General features: G+C 43.6%; 1 protein-coding gene across 1 annotated transcript; it reads right to left on the bottom strand.

Moving 5' to 3' along the window:
- Positions 1-18,266: 18,266 nt before the first annotated feature.
- On the bottom strand, positions 18,267-20,629 carry LOC145793782 (uncharacterized). The gene is made up of 3 exons (XM_082876653.1): positions 20,530-20,629; positions 19,948-20,081; positions 18,267-18,647 (listed from the first exon to the last, which is right to left on the bottom strand). The coding sequence occupies exons 1-3, from the start codon at positions 20,627-20,629 to the stop codon at positions 18,267-18,269; spliced, it is 615 nt and encodes a 204-aa protein (XP_082732779.1).
- Positions 20,630-21,383: the final 754 nt, after the last annotated feature.

Genomic DNA, 21,383 nt, shown 5'->3' with positions numbered 1-21,383 from the left:
GCGATAAACCATCTTATGAATTGCACTTTACCCAGAAAGCCTCGCACCTCATTTTCAGTCCTTGGTGATGGCATTTCTAAGATAGCCTTAATCTTGGAAGGATCGACCTCAATGCCCCTTTGCGTAATAAAAAAACCCTAGAATTTTCCCTGCTGCAATACCAGACATACATTTCTAAGGATTCAGTCGCAACCGATACTCTCTGATCCGTTGCAAAAATTTCTTCAAGGCGGTGTAGTGGCCCTCTCTGTCCTTGGACTTGACAATCATGTCGTCTACGTACACCTCAACCTCTTTGTGGATCATATCGTGGAAGATCGTAGTTGTAGCCCGTTGATAAGTAGCCCCAGCATTTTTCAAACCAAACGGCATCACCCTGTAGTAGTAGGTTCCCCACAGCCTGGTGAAGGCAGTCTTCTCCTTATCCTCGAGTACCATCAAGATCTGGTTGTACCGGGAAAATCCATCCATGAAGGAGAGCATCACATGCCTTGCGGTGAAGTCCACCAATTCGTCGATGTGCGGTAGAGGAAAGTCGTCCTTCGGACTAGCTTTGTTCAGATCTCTAAAGTCCACACACACCCGAATTCTGCCATCTTTCTTTGGCACCAGAACAATATTGGCCAACCAAGTAGGATACTCAGATACTAATAGGAACCCTGCATCAATCTGCTTGGTGACCTCTTCCTTGATTTTCAGAGCCCAATCTGGGGCGTATTCTCCGTAGCTTCTACTTAATGGGTCGAGCCTCAGGGTCAAGAGGGATCTGGTGCTGTACAATCTCAGGATCGATTCTAGGCATGTCTTTATAGGTCCATGCGAAAATATCTTTGAAATCTTTTAATAAAGCGACGAAGCGCTCGAATTCCTCAGAAGACAACGTGGACCCGATCTGGACCAGAAATGGATCCTTCTCAGTACCAACGTTAATTGAAGTGATTTCATCAACCAAAGGCTTTACAAACCTCTCCTCATCTTGTTCAATTAAATGATTTAAAACCGGACGAATTTCTTCCTCATTGTTTTCATCAAAGTTTTGAAAGTCCTGATTAATGCAATAAACAAGCGGCACAGAAAAGTACTCAGAAACCACAATGGTACCATTCTAATTAACAACTTCCAGTTCGTCAGATTCTTCGGTTACAACAGACTCGAAAGAAAAAGAAAAAGACGACCGAGACAAAACAACGGTATCCGGGTTATCAACCTCAGGAATACCGGACTTTGACTCAGAAGAACTATAATAGGATTTCGACTCCACAGACTCTGTGGAATCAGATTCTGGTTCACTACCTGACCCGAAACTGCTAGACAAAAAGCCCCCCTCATATTGCCAAATGAGGGAGGGTGCGATAGATGCGTTCAGAATGCCGAAAGAAGGGCCCACAGTCATTTGATCCCCAATCGTGGAAACAAAAAAGTTTTCCCCCGAGCGTTCTAGTGTGATCTGAGGATCTGAGAGGAGACAAGCCAGTGCCTCCCCCAGTTCAAGTTTTGTGCCATCGGACCCATCCTTGGTACATTGTACAGCCTTAGCTGGTAGGTCAGTTTACTCTTCTACAACTTCATCCCCTGGCAGCTACAGGTCGAAAAAGATCTCGAAGCCGGGCAAACGCCGCTTCTCTGAATTCAGCCATGGCTCCGGAAAGCCACAAAATGGGAAATCTTTCCCCTCCTGGACAAAGTGTCCGTTCAAGGTTCCTTGAATAGGTCTGTGCACCAGCTCATAGTGCTTCCCGGCTTGCTTAGCCTTGGCTCTTCAGGCCATTTCCTTTCTCTTCCTTGCCCAATCCTCTTTGGTAGGTGTGTAACCTACACCAAAGGTGTAAGGGCTGTGCGACACTTCGGCCAACGCAGCGACGCCCTTCCGGCTGCTTCTTCCCAATCCCATTCTGAGCACATGTTGAAGCTTATTCATGAGGCAGACGGATTGCGCACTGACATACAGCCCCTCATCAATAGCAAGAATTTCTTGCACTACCCGGGCCTCGGCCAAGGTGAATCCTGACAAGAAGACATCCTCCTCACCATGTATAATTTCCAAGATCGGTGTAGTTACCTCCGGCGGCGGATGGATGGAAGAGGTCCCAAAAACAATTGTTACCCCCTTCCCATTTGGGTACTTCAGTATCTGATGTAACGTGGAAGAGACAGCTCTCACTTGGTGCAGCCATGACCATCCAAGGAGTAAATTGAAGGTGGCTGGGACATCCAGAACGTGAAACTCAATGTCCTGTTGCCTTGGGCCAACTTAAGTTTTGATCCGCACTGTACCTATCACTTCCCGACTAGTGTTGTCATAAGCCTGAATCACCTGGGCTGTTAGTACGAAATCTGCCTACTTCAAACCGATAGCATAGGCCATACGTGAGGGACACACATTAATTGTAGATACCGTATCAACCAAGACAACTGGTATCCACTTCTCCTTACACTCCACAAAGATGCATAATGGGTTGTTATATTTAGAGCCCTCAGGCAGTAATTCTTTATCTATGAATGTCAAGGTCGGTGAAGCAGCACTCGGGAAGACCAGCCCCACTAACCGCTCAGGTGTGGTCTCAATGGGGAGCTTGGCCTTGTCCATTGCTGAAAGGACGGCTTGTCTATGAACCCGAAAGGCCATAAGCAATCCCTAGATGGAGATATCCGCTTGGATCTTCTTAAGCTATTTCAGTACAGCTTCCTCTTCTATCAGTTTATCTTTCTGCTTCTCTGCCTCCTTGTCTTTCCCCGACACTTCCGGTTGGTCCAGATGTGGGGGCTTAAAATACTGCCCACTCCGTGTCATATGATCGACCTCCTCTGTGTACCATGTATCATCTGGCTGGTTCTGTCCCCAATCTTCATCAGTGTGGGCGAGACACAAATCATCGTCTTCCCACCACATTCCCTCGGCAACCGACAAACAACTGCCTGGGTCCGTTGCATTCGTTTCCGTGTTCACAACACATTCTATCCCCGCAGGACCTTTGGCTTTTCTTGCCCTCTGATCAGTCTTTATCCTCTCATGTTCGAACCGTTTCAGCACAGCCTCCGGTTCTATATCATCTGTAAACAAACTGCCGAATTCCCGAGAAAAATTCTTCATACCGGTGCTCTCCGGTAACTTTTCTTTGTTGTCGACCGTTCTAGCCAATGCAGATGTTCCTGTTTCTTACTATCCCTATTTCGGCTAAGACCCCTCGTCAATATCCGGCTCATTATTAAGCCACCCTACATTATCTGTTGATCCATTCAGGTCAAACCAGTTGACGCTCACATCCCTCGAATCTTGTTCATCAATGAACTGCAGATTCGCGATATCCTCCTCAAGCTCAGCCAAATCATCTAGTCCCTGGCTCGACCCGTCCTCTCAAACTACATTTACCTCAATCCTTATCGGCAATTCCACTCTCAGCTTGGCCTAATCAGTTGGCGCAATGAAGTGGCAAGGGTTGTATGCTTCCTCGATTAAGCTTGCAGAGCCCTCAGGCATTCCCTCTTCTGTCATAGCCACCACCATGGGTTTAGGTTGGGATATTGACGTGCTCGTCATGCACAAGTCTGTGCTTTTTGGGATGAACAACGCCGGCTTAGGCAGGTGGGAGGGAGTGATGTATATGCTGGGGTCGTATGGGACGGCCACTGTTTGGATCAGGTTTACTTGCCTTGGTGTAGGAGGGGGTTAGTTATGTGGTGAGAGTGGCTTTGTAGTGACATTTGGCTTCTCAGGAGGCACTATCACTTTATTATCAATGATATCCTGAATCTCATAAGCATTGGTCAGTATCATGCCCATGCTGCTGATGGAAGGCACAATACTTGGTTGGGTTGCGTGTAGGAAGGAGGGAATTTGGAAATGGGCGTGGTTCCAGGGGCTTTAGATGCCCTTTTCTAATCTAGACCCACAGGGCCGCAGACAAAGACATATAAAAAGGAGTAAAAGTCTTCTGGCCCCAGGGTGGGTACTTTACAGGTTGTAGGGTGGCTCCAGATGTGCCGATAAAGGGTGTGGCTGTTTTTGGCGCAATGGTGACCATTCCGATGACAATCATTCTCTGCATCAGCTTCGGCTGCAGATTCCGGACGACCATCCTTATCTGTTGTTTCTTAGCTGGCTTAGTTGTCATCATGGAGGCCTTGGCCCTCCACCAAGAAACGAAGTCAGAGAAGCCCTCCTTCGGCTCTTGCCTAGCTGCCTCGAGATCACGAGTTGTGACCTCGATCTGAGTGTTGTAAGAATATTGGGCAATGAAGGCCTCGACCATCTCTTCCTAACTCCTCTTCACGGAATCCTCCAATTTGGCGTACCAGATAGCAGCAATACCCGACAGGGTTCGGCCAAAAAGGGATAATTTCTGGAGTCTAGTGAGGCCCATCGGCCACAGTATATTTGAAAACAGCCTCAAATATACCATAGGATCGCCCGAGCCATCAAAACGGCCTATATGAGGCATTTTAAGTCTGTCCGGCAAGGTGACCGCTGCATCGGTGTAGCCATCCTCTATATCCGAGATCGAGTTGACTCCCTGAGCTCGTTTGAACAACTTCTCAAGCTTACTTACTTTCAAAGCAGTGGGGTCGACCTCAAACTCAAATGGGGGTTTCGTTGGGTAGGCTGGTGCTTTGGAAGTCAGAGGCGGGACTGGCCCTGCTGGAATGTCCGTATTCTCCTAGACATTAGCCGTCTCCCTAGGTATTGAAACCCTAGGTAAGGGTGGGTGTGAAGTAGAAGCTACTGCTTGTGGTGATTATTGTTGCTTTTGAAGCCTGGAAATCAGTTCGGCTTACTGGGCTACAACCTCTATTTGGCAAGCGGTAACCTCAGCTTGGTGGGCAACATCCCGCTGTATAGCCTCAATGGACAATTGGAGCTGACGCACCATTTCCTCCATACTGACTGAGGGGTGTTGATCTATTAGAACTGGAGTATACTCTGTTTCTGAGGTGGAAGCAGAAAACTGAACTCGACTGCGCACAGGTGAAGCAGATAGTGGCCGCTGAACTGGTGACTGTTAAACCGGTGCTCTATGCCTAACTGTCCTCTGTCTTGTAACCAGGGGTAGAGAAGCAAACACTGGTTGTCCACCAACAAGATCCTCAGATCGATGAATCCTCCTAACTCTGGTCCAGAGTTCTCGAGGGGAAACTGCCTCGTCGGAACCAATGATGTAAAACCTACCTTGCAAAAAGAAAAATAAAGCAAAAAAAGAAAACAACAATCAGCAAACGCACAGCATCTCGGCTTAGACAAAGACAACACACAGTTGCAATCATAAGCTGGACAACCTGTACTCCATCGTTGATTTCTGCCCCCAAATTTTTGCCTCAAACTCTGATACCCTCAAACTGATACCAGGACTTGCAACTGATACATGTATTCCCTGTAGAGTCATATTCTAACAGCACATACCAAGCAAGTGAGAGCCAAAACACCCCTATAGTGGGGTAGGGTTTCCCTGTCCTAATTTCGTCCGGAGCTAGGGTTTCACTACGCACGCATGTAGTTTCAAACAATCTTACATTCGGGTGAGCAACCTGTCCTAGTTTGGAATGGTCTCTACGGTTCCCGATATGCAACTAGGTCAAATGGTCAAAAAGGGTGCCTCAGCAAGACTACCAAATATACCTCTTGCTCCTAACACCGAGAAGTGAAAGAAGGATAAAACGGTACAGCGGTAGTCCAGATGCGAGGTTTGTGTTCCCAATGTGGCAAAGCCCGTAACCGGTCAGCCTTATGGCATGCTTTTCCAAACAAGCCTCCGGCAAACCACTCAGGAATAGCAGATGGCAAACATTGTGACTTAGGGGCACCAATGCACATGCAAATGCAAAGAAACACATAAGTGTAAATAAAACAACATATCATGAGTTCGAGTCAAATTCTTTAAATCCCCAGCAGAGTCGCTAGAAACTGTAGACTCGACTTTCTTTGCACCACCCCTTTCGGAGATAGCGCGAATTGGTCCATTACAGTTCGGACTCCTGTCACGGTTCTGAATCTAATCTCACAAAGTGTAATGTGAGACTGATAAACACCAAAGGGTCCAATCCAGCAAATCATTTTAGAAAATTAGATTTTGAATCAAATAATGCCAAAATTGGAATGCTTTGCCAAATTACAGAGTCGCCACCTAGATATTTTGTTTTTGGGAAATTTAGGAAACTCGGATTCGTGCCAAAGGCCACGTGTCCGTCATCACCAAAGTTGCATCAGATCGGGAGCTTGGGTACAAGAGGGTAAGGTCCTGAAATGAGGAACCCCACTCGTCCGGTCAAAAGATCGGCCTGTGCTAAGCATGATACGTTGTTTTATAAGCCTCATGTGTTCTTAGCTGGTTATTAGCTAACTTTACTATGTGATGCACACACAAGCAAGTATAGACTAATTCGCATGACTTGGAACAAATCGACTCATGTTTGTTTTCGAAAATGGTTTGAAAATGCCACTTGCAAGTGGGCTAAAGCGCGGATTTTCCACCCTTAAGTGGGCTTAAAAACATGATTTTGCCACTTCGCAAAGTGGACTTAAAACTCACATTTATCGAATTGTCCAATTCAAGCAACAAAGCCTTCACCCACAGGCACTCATGTAGTTTATCATATAAGCAAATAGCCTCATGGCAAGCATACAAAACAAGGCAACACTCACACTCATGCAAGTATGCTAAAGCGTAAAACTTACAATGTACTCCGAGCCAAAGCAAAAGCTAGTTAGAAATATGTATGATCCTAACTACGTTAAGATGCCTAATGCAACACATGCAATATGCTACTAAATAGGCTCGGCTATCTAAGATGGCATATGAATGCAACAATTTGATACACGTATTCAAAGAGGTATTGAAACATGCCCTAAACTAACAGGAAGGAGAGCATCACATGCCTTGCGGTGAAGTCCACCAATTCGTCGATGTGCGGTAGAGGAAAGTCGTCCTTCGGACTAGCTTTGTTCAGATCTCTAAAGTCCACACACACCCGAATTCTGCCATCTTTCTTTGGCACCAGAACAATATTGGCCAACCAAGTAGGATACTCAGATACTAATAGGAACCCTGCATCAATCTGCTTGGTGACCTCTTCCTTGATTTTCAGAGCCCAATCCGGGGCGTATTCTCCGTAGCTTCTACTTAATGGGTCGAGCCTCAGGATCAAGAGGGATCTGGTGCTGTACAATCTCAGGATCGATTCTAGGCATGTCTTTATAGGTCCATGCGAAAATATCTTTGAAATCTTTTAATAAAGCGACTAAGCGCTCGAATTCCTCAGAAGACAACGTGGACCCGATCTGGACCAGAAGTGGATCCTTCTTAGTACCAACGTTAATTGAAGTGATTTCATCAACCAAAGGCTTTACAAACCTCTCCTCATCTTGTTCAATTAAATGCTTTAAAACCGGACGAATTTCTTCCTCGTTGTTTTCATCAAAGTTTTGAAAGTCCTGATTAATGCAATAAACAAGCGGCACAGAAAAGTACTCAGAAACCACAATGGTACCATTCTAATTAACAACTTCCAGTTCGTCAGATTCTTCGGTTACAACAGACTCGAAAGAAAAAGAAAAAGACGACCGAGACAAAACAACGGTATCCGGGTTATCAACCTCAGGAATACCGGACTTTGACTCAGAAGAACTATAATAGGATTTCGACTCCACAGACTCTGTGGAATCAGATTCTGGTTCACTACCTGACCCGAAACTGCTAGACAAAAAGCCCCCCTCGTATTGCCAAATGAGGGAGGGTGCGATAGATGCGTTCAGAATGCCGAAAGAAGGGCCCACAGTCATTTGATCCCCAATCGTGGAAACAAAAAAGTTTTCCCCCGAGCGTTCTAGTGTGATCTGAGGATCTGAGAGGAGACAAGCCAGTGCCTCCCCCAGTTCAAGTTTTGTGCCATCGGACCCATCCTTGGTACATTGTACAGCCTTAGCTGGTAGGTCAGTTTACTCTTCTACAACTTCATCCCCTGGCAGCTACAGGTCGAAAAAGATCTCGAAGCCGGGCAAACGCCGCTTCTCTGAATTCAGCCATGGCTCCGGAAAGCCACAAAATGGGAAATCTTTCCCCTCCTGGACAAAGTGTCCGTTCAAGGTTCCTTGAATAGGTCTGTGCACCGGCTCATAGTGCTTTCCGGCTTGCTTAGCCTTGGCTCTTCAGGCCATTTCCTTTCTCTTCCTTGCCCAATCCTCTTTGGTAGGTGTGTAACCTACACCAAAGGTGTAAGGGCTGTGCGACACTTCGGCCAACGCAGCGACGCCCTTCCGGCTGCTTCTTCCCAATCCCATTCTGAGCACATGTTGAAGCTTATTCATGAGGCAGACGGATTGCGCACTGACATACAGCCCCTCATCAATAGCAAGAATTTCTTGCACTACCCGGGCCTCGGCCAAGGTGAATCCTGACAAGAAGACATCCTCCTCACCATGTATAATTTCCAAGATCGGTGTAGTTACCTCCGGCGGCGGATGGATGGAAGAGGTCCCAAAAACAATTGTTACCCCCTTCCCATTTGGGTACTTCAGTATCTGATGTAACGTGGAAGAGACAGCTCTCACTTGGTGCAGCCATGACCATCCAAGGAGTAAATTGAAGGTGGCTGGGACATCCAGAACGTGAAACTCAATGTCCTGTTGCCTTGGGCCAACTTAAGTTTTGATCCGCACTGTACCTATCACTTCCCGACTAGTGTTGTCATAAGCCTGAATCACCTGGGCTGTTAGTACGAAATCTGCCTACTTCAAACCGATAGCATAGGCCATACGTGAGGGACACACATTAATTGTAGATACCGTATCAACCAAGACAACTGGTATCCACTTCTCCTTACACTCCACAAAGATGCATAACGGGTTGTTATATTTAGAGCCCTCAGGCAGTAATTCTTTATCTATGAATGTCAAGGTCGGTGAAGCAGCACTCGGGAAGACCAGCCCCACTAACCGCTCCGGTGTGGTCTCAATGGGGAGCTTGGCCTTGTCCATTGCTGAAAGGACGGCTTGTCTATGAACCCGCAAGGCCATAAGCAATCCCCAGATGGAGATATCCGCTTGGATCTTCTTAAGCTATTTCAGTACAGCTTCCTCTTCTATCAGTTTATCTTTCTGCTTCTCTGCCTCCTTGTCTTTCCCCGACACTTCCGGTTGGTCCAGATGTGGGGGCTTAAAATACTGCCCACTCCGTGTCATATGATCGACCTCCTCTGTGTACCATGTATCATCTGGCTGGTTCTGTCCCCAATCTTCATCAGTGTGGGCGAGACACAAATCATCGTCTTCCCACCACATTCCCTCGGCAACCGACAAACAACTGCCTGGGTCCGTTGCATTCGTTTCCGTGTTCACAACACATTCTATCCCCGCAGGACCTTTGGCTTTTCTTGCCCTCTGATCAGTCTTTATCCTCTCATGTTCGAACCGTTTCAGCACAGCCTCCAGTTCTATATCATCTGTAAACAAACTGCCGAATTCCCGAGAAAAATTCTTCATACCGGTGCTCTCCGGTAACTTTTCTTTGTTGTCGACCGTTCTAGCCAATGCAGATGTTCCTGTTTCTTACTATCCCTATTTCGGCTAAGACCCCTCGTCAATATCCGGCTCATTATTAAGCCACCCTACATTATCTGTTGATCCATTCAGGTCAAACCAGTTGACGCTCACATCCCTCGAATCTTGTTCATCAATGAACTGCAGATTCGCGATATCCTCCTCAAGCTCAGCCAAATCATCCAGTCCCTGGCTCGACCCGTCCTCTCAAACTACATTTACCTCAATCCTTATCGGCAATTCCACTCTCAGCTTGGCCTAATCAGTTGGCGCAATGAAGTGGCAAGGGTTGTATGCTTCCTCGATTAAGCTTGCAGAGCCCTCAGGCATTCCCTCTTCTGTCATAGCCACCACCATGGGTTTAGGTTGGGATATTGACGTGCTCGTCATGCACAAGTCTGTGCTTTTTGGGATGAACAACGCCGGCTTAGGCAGGTGGGAGGGAGTGATGTATATGCTGGGGTCGTATGGGACGGCCACTGTTTGGATCAGGTTTACTTGCCTTGGTGTAGGAGGGGGTTAGTTATGTGGTGAGAGTGGCTTTGTAGTGACATTTGGCTTCTCAGGAGGCACTATCACTTTATTATCAATGATATCCTGAATCTCATAAGCATTGGTCAGTATCATGCCCATGCTGCTGATGGAAGGCACAATACTTGGTTGGGTTGCGTGTAGGAAGGAGGGAATTTGGAAATGGGCGTGGTTCCAGGGGCTTTAGATGCCCTTTTCTAATCTAGACCCACAGGGCCGCAGACAAAGACATATAAAAAGGAGTAAAAGTCTTCTGGCCCCAGGGTGGGTACTTTACAGGTTGTAGGGTGGCTCCAGATATGCCGATAAAGGGTGTGGCTGTTTTTGGCGCAATGGTGACCATTCCGATGACAATCATTCTCTGCATCAGCTTCGGCTGCAGATTCCGGACGACCATCCTTATCTGTTGTTTCTTAGCTGGCTTAGTTGTCATCATGGAGGCGTTGGCCCTCCACCAAGAAACGAAGTCAGAGAAGCCCTCCTTCGGCTCTTGCCTAGTTGCCTCGAGATCACGAGTTGTGACCTCGATCTGAGTGTTGTAAGAATATTGGGCAATGAAGGCCTCGACCATCTCTTCCCAACTCCTCTTCACGGAATCCTCCAATTTGGCGTACTAGATAGCAGCAATACCCAACAGGGTTCGGCCAAAAAGGGATAATTTCTGGAGTCTAGTGAGGCCCATCGGCCACAGTATATTTGAAAACAGCCTCAAATATACCATAGGATCGCCCGAGCCATCAAAACGGCCTATATGAGGCATTTTAAGTCTGTCCGGCAAGGTGACCGCTGCATCGGTGTAGCCATCCTCTATATCCGAGATCGAGTTGACTCCCTGAGCTGGTTTGAACAGCTTCTCAAGCTTACTTACTTTCAAAGCAGTGGGGTCGACCTCAAACTCAAATGGGGGTTTCGTTGGGTAGGCTGGTGCTTTGGAAGTCAGAGGCGGGACTGGCCCTGCTGGAATGTCCGTATTCTCCTAGACATTAGCCGTCTCCCTGGGTATTGAAAGCCTAGGTAAGGGTGGGTGTGAAGTAGAAGCTACTGCTTGTGGTGATTATTGTTGCTTTTGAAGCCTGGAAATCAGTTCGGCTTACTGGGCTACAACCTCTATTTGGCAAGCGGTAACCTCAGCTTGGTGGGCAACATCCCGCTGTATAGCCTCAATGGACTATTGGAACTGACGCACCATTTCCTCCATACTGACTGAGGGGTGTTGATCTATTAGAACTGGAGTATACTCTGTTTCTGAGGTGGAAGCAGAAAACTGAACTCGACTGCGCACAGGTGAAGCAGATGGTGACCGCTGAACTGGTGACTGTGAAACCGGTGCTCTATGCCTAACTGTCCTCCGTCTTGTAACCAGGGGTAGAGAAGCAAACACTGGTTGTCCACCAACAAGATCCTCAGATCGATGAATCCTCCTAACTCTGGTCAAGAGTTCTCGGGGGGAAACTGCCTCGTCGGAACCAATGATGTAAAACCTACCTTGCAAAAAGAAAAATAAAGCAAAAAAAGAAAACAACAATCAGCAAACACACAGCATCTCGGCTTAGACAAAGACAACACACAGTTGCAATCATAAGCTGGACAACCTGTACTCCATCGTTGATTTCTGCCCCCAAATTTTTGCCTCAAACTCTGATACCCTCAAACTGATACCCGGACTTGCAACTGAAACATGTATTCCCTGTAGAGACACATTCTAACAGCACATACCAAGCAAGTGAGAGCCAAAACACCCAGCAAAAAATATCCTAAGGACTGTCATATAATATAAAAAATATGTTATTATATTGAGATTTAAGTTTATTTTAGAGATATGAGTTATATATAATAAGGTATGCTAATTGAAACATGCCCTAAACTAAGCATCGAAAGTTGTTAAATAAAAGGGAGAAAAGAAGTGGGGTTGGAAGACATGCACACACACGCGCACCCTCATTACAACATTGTGCCCTCTCAAAGGAGGGTCCGAATGAATAAGCTAGGCTACTCTAAGCTAAGCTAATTATTACAAACCAACTAATTAACTATTCTACCTAATTAACTATTACAAACCAAATCGAAGTAAATTAACTAACCATTCTAAGCTAGCTAAAGTATTACAAAATGGATTAAACTAACTAATCACAACACATATATCAATTAGCTACAACTAACTAATAAAGCGATAAAGCGGCCTCGCGGGCGAGGGAGAGATGCATGCTCGGATGGATTTCTCCCGAAAATCCATCGCCTTGCCACCGGTTATCTCTGTTTACACTTGCCGTGATCTTTGAACCTTGAACCAAAATTCCAGACTGCTTTCTCTTCAAAACAGGATCATTTTTGCACCAAAAATTCTTTTCTAGCAGGTCGGCCATAGGAAGTGGCTGTCGGCCACCAAAACTGGCCGGTCGGCCACCCACACTGGTCGGTTGGCTACTACAAGTGGCCGGTCGGCCACCCTATTTTCCAAACTTCTGTTTTTGCTACAACAGAGAACAACAGAGGCAAAGCAAGGTATTTTGCAGGAAATATATGTACTGCCATTCTCCTCACCATTTCTCAAGCTCAAAGGAGTGTGGCACTTAGCTCTTAAGCCATCAATGAAGCATTTCATGCATGATGGCCAAAGAACCAAGCTTGTACAAGCTTAATGAATGCACACATAAGACTCAAATTGCCACCACCCTATCATGCATGATCAAGGGTGACAACGACGAAGAAATGTGACACATTTCATCACTTTGAGTATGAAACATCCCACATTTCTTGTGTTTGGATTAACGTCCGATCCAAACACATGCAATGCAAACAACATGCTTATCTTGTCATGTTTTACTTGATTCAATTTTATTTACTCATTTTACATTACCGATTAGTTCATTAACCGATTAAGTCCAATTGCGATTGTCTTCTAATTGGAAAGATGGCCTAAGCCTCAAGTGTTTTGAGCATGAAAGAGGTTCCACGCTGTTGGCTAGGAGGAGCCCTCAAGAGAGAGTTAAAGTCATTAGGCATGAACACCTCAAATTCACACTCAAGCCAACAAGAGGCTCAAGACCACTCTCAAAGAAAATTGAAAAATGAAGAATAGAGGGAGATCGCAGAATTGTAGTGCTGAAATGGCATGAAACATACTGCGACAACATGCAAACAACTCATGTACAACATGTTTAAAGCCAAAAGCATTACAACTAGTGAAGCACACTACACTAGAGGCATGCAATATCAACCTCAAACAACCAAACCAGCTTTGGATAGAGCTAAAAACATGTTAAAACAATGGCCAAAACATGCTTGAAATGGAAGCACAAAAGCTAGAAAACATGCTCACATGTTAAGCTTGCAAACAAGGCATAAGGCACAACTCTCAAAAGCAATGAAAGAGTGGAATATATGAGAGTGTGATAGAGGTATATAGACTGAAATCACATGCAAAATGATGCTACAACATGCAATCATCTCATGCACTTGATGCTAGAGGCCCTAAAACTCAAGCCTAGTTACACTATAGCTATACAAAGCAAAGCACATATGACCAAGACCACCCAAAATAGAGCTAACGCATGATAAATTTGTAGCAAAAATGTGCTGGAGTTGAGCTAACACATGGTAGAATGATAGGCTAACTTATTAGGCATGATAGGCTAGTGAGCAAAATTACACTACAAGCGTAAGAAGCAAACAAGAGGTACTTCAACCAGCCAAAAACAGAGTTATAACATGTTAAAATAAGGCCAAAAACATGCTTGAACTAGGCTACAAAAAGATAAAAAAGCATGCTCAAATACTAGGCCATTTACACATGCAAACAAGATATGAGGAGAGGGGACCATCCCCTCCTATTTTGGTCCTCAAAACCAACTTTCTACCACTGAAATTTCTTTCGAATTTAGTGTTTAAAAGGCCAAGAAAAGGGGGTTTCAAAAGCTTTGAAAGAAGGCTCAAAAAGCTTTACAAGTCAAAGAGCAAAAGGAGGAAACCACTCCCTAACCAAACAAGGCCTAAACCACTATTTTAAAACCTTAAAAATAGAGTTTTTTAGAGGTTAAAACCAGCCTCAAAATAGCATGCAAAGGTGGTCAAGCAATAAACCAAAACAAAGCTTAAAGGGACAAGTTCTTACCCTTGAAGCACTGTAGCAAAACAAGCACTTCTCTGAGCCAAGAACAGCTTTAGGAGCTCCAAACAAGCCTTAAGGAATCCCAGCTCCAAGATAGGGGTGTTTGATCAAGAGTCTCTTTTCAAATGTGTAACGAATTCCCACTTTCAAGCACTCTCAAGCATAAAATATATATATAGAGAATTCTAGAGAGAGAGGGAGGAAATTTTTGCTCACAAAAATTCTGAACCCCAAAAATAGGGGAGGAACCTCCCCTTATATAGAAAACCAAGCAAAAGCTTGCTTACATTCCTCTGTACATGTGTATGGAGGCTGCTTTCAGTGATCAACAACTAGCACAGTTGGCACATAAAATATCTAAAAAACAAGAAAAATGGCCCGGCCACCTCCCCTAGCCAAGCGGCCACATCAAGTGGCCTATGAGGGAGAAAAGTGGCCGACAATAGCCAAAAGTGGCCGACAGGGCCTTCTCTCTCCCCCCCCCCCCCAAGAAAGGGGCACCAAGATTTGGCCCAAAAATAAGGCCAAAACATAGAGAGTTTAGAGGTCCAAAGACAGAGCACTCAGCCGAGACCTTCGGGCACTCAAAACGAGCACAGACATGCACAATCATCGAGCGCACAAACAATGACGTCAAAGTCTTGAGGTCGGTAAAAAATGGGGTGTCTACAGGATGCCACGAATACTTTTCAATATATGGACAATCATTCATTGATACAGAACATAGCATTTCAGAAAGAAAATCATTTCTTTTCATATCATATAGGAAAATATTTGAATGTGAATATAGCTTTACAAAGTTATTACTCACAGATGGCTCCAAAGGAAACAAATAGAACAGGCAAATCAACTAACTTGCGGTGCGTGACCTACATAGATACAGAATGAATACGTACTGAATTACACACCGAGAATCAATAACTTTAATTCTTTCTTATCTTGGTGTGTTTCTACTTCTTATCCTCATTATTATGTCCTAACCATGGCCTGGGAATGCCTAAAATGCAACGTGGAACCAAAATGCACTTCGAACCACTTAACAAAATTTGCTAAATAAGGTCTTCGCTCGAGCGCAACTTCCTTTGCTCGAGTGGAGGCTCAAAAATGTGAGTGGTCGCTCGAGCGCAACTTCGGTCGCTTGAGCGGTCTGTGAACTCTGAAAAAGTACTGGTTGCTTGATTTTTTCACTCGAGCAACTTCCGTTCTATGCACACTCGATGGTTGCTCGAGCGTGAGACTGAGGTCTTCGCTCGAGCGCAACTCTTGTCGCTCTAGCGGTTTGCAAAATTATAAACTTCTGGGAGCATGCATTTTACGCTCGAGCTAACTTTTGGTCGCTCGAGCGAGAGTGCCGAAGAAAGTGTCACAACCCAAACCCGCCCTTGTAGGTTTAGGGTTGTAACCGGCTAGTGATCCAGGGATTACCAAAGGCCTATGACCTGAATATCATATAATAAGGGGCTGCGGAAGCAAATATAGAAATATACAAAGTCCATAAAGCTGTGCAGACATACATGGAACATAAGTTTAAAACTTTGATACGTAACAGTGGCATTATATAAATACAGTAGTCGTACGTCACCAAAGCCACATATATAGAATTCCCAAGACATGTTCAGATAAAACATAAACATCAGAAAGTACAAAAGACCCAAAGACTTGTTTCTCAAAAACTTGATCGGATCTCGAAAGGAAACCTCCATGGAAGGCACGGTGGCTAGTTGACCCAAACTCTCCAGGCAACAACTTAGGCCTGGTCACACGCTTGCCCACCTACATACATAATATAAATAGTGAGCGGAGATCTAGTGAATAATAACAGAGTAAAGATTTTAATGAACGATGTCCATACAGAAACAAAGTCTTGTACATGATTAGATGACAAAGCAGAAGTAGAATCATATACGCAGTCACATTTGTATTCAAAGTTCGTACACTACATATTATAGTACGTGGCACATCCATTAGTGGTAACAAATCCGATGACCCATGAAGGGACGACCGTGAAAACATTCCGATGACCCATAAAAAGATAGCCATAAGGTATTCCGATGACTCATGTGCACAGAGACGTTTCCGATGACCCATACAGAGATGCCCATAAAAGCCTTCCGATGACCCATGAAGGGACGACCATAAAGGCATTCTGATGACTCATGTGCATAGAGACATTTCCGATGACCTATAAAGGGATGGCCATAAAGGCATTCCGATGACCCATGAAGGGACGCATATCGTATGATGTTAAGGATGCCACGAATACATTTCAGAAACTTGGACAATCATTCGTTCATATAAAATATAGCAGTTCATAAAACTGATCATTTCATAGCATAAGAAAATAATTAAAGTCAAACATAACTTTACAGAGTTATTACTCACAAATTATTGCAGAGATAACTTTGATAGCAACCAATGGATCAATAGTTCATGGTGTGTGACCTAGACGTCCTAAGATAAGAGCTAAAGACTTAATTCTTGAATCTCTATGTTCAATTCTTCTCATTCCTAGCAAATCCCTTAGTTAAGCTCAATATTCTCATTTTTCTCCCTCTCTTACGTTTGTTGTATAAGTGTGGGCTCAAAGGTGTGATTAAGGAGGAGAAAAGATGAGTGGTGTCTCATATAAGAGCCTTATATAGGCTTGGTGAGTGGTAATTAATTAAACTAAGCAAATGAGCATTAATTAATTTAATTTAATTCGCTCCGAATCAAATTTCAATTAAACCAATCAGAAAGTTCTAAAAATTCCAAATAATATACCAAATCAATTTCGCGATCGGATGCTAATAAGGCCTTCAATTCACAAAACGAAACAGATATTCCTACGAGGGACAGATAGAAACTCAAATAATGCAATGCACATGTAATTAACTCAAGATTTCATCCTGATTGCTTGTTAGGCATGTTTAATCATGGATTATACATTATTCATGTGTCAGGTTTGTTACAGTCTTTCCCTCCTTCAAGAGTTTGGTCCTCCAAACTCGAATAACCTTCATTTCGGAAGAATACCAGATCCAACGAAAACAAGTTAGGGTATCTTTTCATCATGTCTTCTTCCATCTCCCATGTTGCATAAGTCCCTCAGTGGTTCTGCCAATCAACTTTTACCAATGGTATTTATTTGTTCCTCAATCTATTAATTCTATGATTCACAATCTGAATTGGCCTCTCATCATATGTATAATCATCTTTTAGAAGCACATGTGTCGGCTGAATCACATAGAGCGGATCTCGTAAGTAATCCCGAAGCATGGAAACATGAAAAATGTTGTGCATATTTTTCATCACCGGAGGTAAGGCTATTCAGTATGTTACTGAGTTGATTTTCTCTAAAACTTCATATAGGCCAACGTATCTTAGTGCTAGCTTTTCTTTCACCTCAAATCGCATCTGACACTTCATTGGAGTTACTTTTATAAATACGTGGTCATTGACTTCGTATTCCCTATCCCTTCTCTAGACATCTGCATAACCCTTTTGACGGCTCTGTGCAGTTTTCATACGTTGTTGAATCAGTTTCACTTTCTCAGTTGTTTCTTGCACAAGTTCTGGTCCCAACAATAGTCTATCACCTACCTCAGCCGAGCAAATTGGAGATTGACACTTTCTACCATATAAAGCTGCATAAGGAGCCATGCCGATACTCGAATGGTAACTATTGTTATACACAAATTCGGCCAATGGTCTGTAGGTTTCCCAATTGCCTTGGAAATCTAGGGCACACATTCGTAACAAGTCTTCCAATGTTTGAATGGTCCATTCAGATTGGCCATCTGTCTGTGGGTGATAAGCACTGTTTAGTCTCAAGTTAGTCCCCAGAGCTTGCTGTAGACTCTGCCAGAATCTTGAAGTAAACTTAGGATCTCTGTCAGATACAATAGATACTGGCACACCATGTAATTTCACAATCTCATTAACATACAAGTTAGCCAACTTATCCGCATTATACAAAGATTTGACAGGTAAGAAATGTGCTAATTTAGTCAAACGATCAACAATTACCCAGATAGAGTCCATACCTTGAGGAGAGCGAGGTAATCTCGCAATGAAGTCCATCGTGATATGTTTCCATTTCCATTCTGATATTCGAAGCGACTATAACAATCCGGCACGTTGTTGATGTTCAGCTTTAACTTGTTGGCAATATAAGCATCGAGCCACAAAATCAGCAACGCTTTTCTTCATTCCCAGCCACCAGAAATTTTGTTTCAAATCATGGTACATCTTTGTATTTCCCGGATGCATAGAAAATTTAGAGATGTGGGCTTCAGTCATGGCATGTTTTCTCAAATCCGAACAATCAGGAAGACAAAGTCTATTATGGAATTTCATCACATTGTTCTCCAGCACAAATCCTAGCTTCGGTTTTGAGTCTATGTCATCCACAATATTTTTCAAGAATTCATCTTGCAGTCGTTTCTCTCTAATCTCTTCAATGATTGTAGGTTGAGAAGAGATGGCATCCAAGATCCCGCCCTATTCACGCAATACAATTTCAATCTCCTTCTTTTCAAAGTCATATAATAACTCTCTTTGACTGGTGAGCAAACAAGAGAAATTTCGAATAGATTTTCGGCTTAAGGCATCCGCTAGTTTATTAGTTTTCCCTGGATGGTATAAAATTTGCAAATCATAATCCTTAATCAATTCAAGCCATCTCCTCTGTCTCATGTTCAATTCTTTTTGGGTGAAGAAATATTTGAGGCTTTAATGGTCTGTGTACACTTTACAAGTCACACCATACAAATAATGATGCCAAATCTTCAAAGCAAAAACCACAACGGCGAGTTCAAGGTCATGGGTTAGATAATTCTTTTCGTGGGGTCAAAGTTGCCGAGAGGCATTAGCAATTATCTTTCCATTTTGCATTAAGACACACCCCAAGCCTTTATAGGAAGCATCACTGTAAATCTGAAATCCATCCGTTCCGTTTGGCAAAGTCAGAATTGGTGCCGTTACCAGTCTAGTTTTCAATCCTTGGAAGGCTGACTCCCATTGATCGTTCCAGTGAAACGGTATATTTTTCTACATCAACTGTGTCAATGGCATAGCAAGTTTCGAGAAATCTTTCACAAATCTTCTGTAGTAACCTGCAAGTCCCAAAAAACTTTTAACTTCTGACACATTAGTTGGTCTTGACTAGTCCACAATGGCTTCAATTTTATCAGGGTCAACAGAGATACCGTCCCTGTTGATTACATGTCCCAAAAATGCTACACTATTATGCTAGAATTCACATTTGGACAAATTTGCAAACAACTTCTCTTCTCTCAAAATCTAGAAAGTAGTTCGCAAATGGTTCTCATGCTCTTCCCTGCTTTTGGAGTAAATGAAGATATCATCAATAAACACAACAACAAATTCATCCAGATATGATTTAAACACCCTGTTTATAAGGTCCATGAAGGCAGCAGGTGTATTAGTCACCCCAAACGGCATTACTAAAATTCATAGTGCCCATATCTAGTTCTCAATGCAGTCTTCTCTACATCTCCTGCCTTAACTTTTAATTGGTGATACCCAGACCTAAGGTCTATCTCAGAGAACGCTTGTGCTCCCTACAGTTAGTCAAACAAGTGGTCTATTCGGCGCAATGGATATTTCTTCTTGAGAGTTACCTTGTTCAACTCACGGTAGTCAATACATAGCCTCAAAGACCCGCCTTTCTTCTTGACAAACAACACTGGAGCTCCCAAAGGAGGTGCTCGGATGGATGAATTTCTTGTCTAAGAGTTCTTGGAGTTGAACTTTCAACTCTTTCAATTCATAAGTTGACATTCTGGGTCTTAGAAATTGGTTGTGTCTTGGTTGCTACATCCATGGTGAATTCAATTTCTCTATCAATTAACTCCCCAGGTAGGTCATCAGGAAATACATCAAGAAATTTATTTACTACGGAGATGTTCTCAACTGTAGAGTTATTAGAAATCATAGTCAAAATGCAACATAAGTGACCCCAACACCCTTTTCTTAACAACTTCCTGGCTTTCATAAATGAAATCAAATACGGCGGAGGAACTACCTCATTTCCAGCAAAAACAAACACGACAGATTTACTCACACAATCAATGATGGCATATTATTTTGTTAACCAATCCATACCCAGAATACAATCAAAATGATCAATGTTCAAAGGCAACAAATCAATGTACAATGCCATATCACCAATCATAATATCACATGCTGGATATACATAAGCACATGTCATGGAACCTCCAGATGAGGTGGACATAGACAACACAACTCTTAGGTTCTAATGGTCTAGTTAACTTTTGAGAAAAAACATGTGATACAAATGAATGTGAGGAACCAGAGTCGATCAACACATAAGTATTCTGAGCACAGATAGAGATTATACCTGGCACCACGGATTCGGTGTTCTGCACATCACCAGGAACAAGTGCAAATACTCGACCATGCCTTAAGGTTTCCTTCACGGTGTCAGCTTTTATATTCATTCTTGATGCAAAACTGGATCCGGCTAAACTTGTTGCTGGATGGTTGGTATTTTGGAGCCTGATAGGACAATCTCTTATCAAGTGGCCAGTTTTACCACACCTGAAATAGGCACCCGATGCTCGATAACAAACCCCTTTCTGTTTCCTACCACATCCTGGGCAAGTCAGTGTAGATCCACTACTTTGGCTTGAGCTACTGTAAGATCTCGTATTTTGTTTCTTTGAGAATGACCGACCCCTTTTAAAATTAGACCCTGATCTCTTACCCCTTCATTCCGTTGTCGGAGCGTTAGTCTGTTTTTTTGCGGCTAAGTTGGTTTCAGCCATGAGGGTTCTATCAAGTACATCCACATATGTGGGTAGCTTCAAAACACCTACCTAACCAAACACATCTAGATCCAGTCCTCCTTCAAACTTTCAAGCTTTCTTATAAACCGTGTCCACCATGTGTGGGGAAAAACGAGCTAATTCTGTAAACTTGGCCTCATATTCGGCCACTGACATCCTGCCTTGGTTGAGTTTTTGAAATTCTGACACTTTCCGATTCCTGAAGCATTGGGAAAAGTACTTGTCACAAAAGACCTCAATGAAACGAGTGAAAATAGTGGCTAAAATGGTCAGATGATTTGTTAGAGTGAGACTCTTAACATGAAGAGTAAGTAAAGGAATACTTGGAACAACATGCAACAAATTATGTATGCCAATTCATGAGACAACAACTAAACTAAAAAAAACATGAACCAATTTAAAAGGC

The sequence above is a fragment of the Camellia sinensis genome, chromosome 6 (genome assembly GCF_055761805.1).
Source record: "Camellia sinensis isolate YWXY chromosome 6, ASM5576180v1, whole genome shotgun sequence".
Lineage (NCBI taxonomy): Eukaryota > Viridiplantae > Streptophyta > Magnoliopsida > Ericales > Theaceae > Camellia > Camellia sinensis.
The sequence above is the reverse complement of the archived record's forward strand: the minus strand, read 5'-3'. Positions and strand labels throughout refer to the sequence as shown.

What these genes read in the sequence shown, in the direction of transcription:
- LOC145793782 (XM_082876653.1), bottom strand. Translation starts at nt 20,629, where the DNA reads ATGAATATAAAAGCTGACACCGTGAAGGAAACCTTAAGGCATGGTCGA. An exon ending in CACCGAATCCGTGGTGCCAG is followed by an intron (nt 20,082 to 20,529) that starts GTATAATCTCTA and finishes ATAACTCTACAG; the next exon opens with TTGAGAACATCTCCGTAGTA. An exon ending in CAATTTCTAAGACCCAGAAT is followed by an intron (nt 18,648 to 19,947) that starts GTCAACTTATGA and finishes TTGCGTGAATAG; the next exon opens with GGCGGGATCTTGGATGCCAT.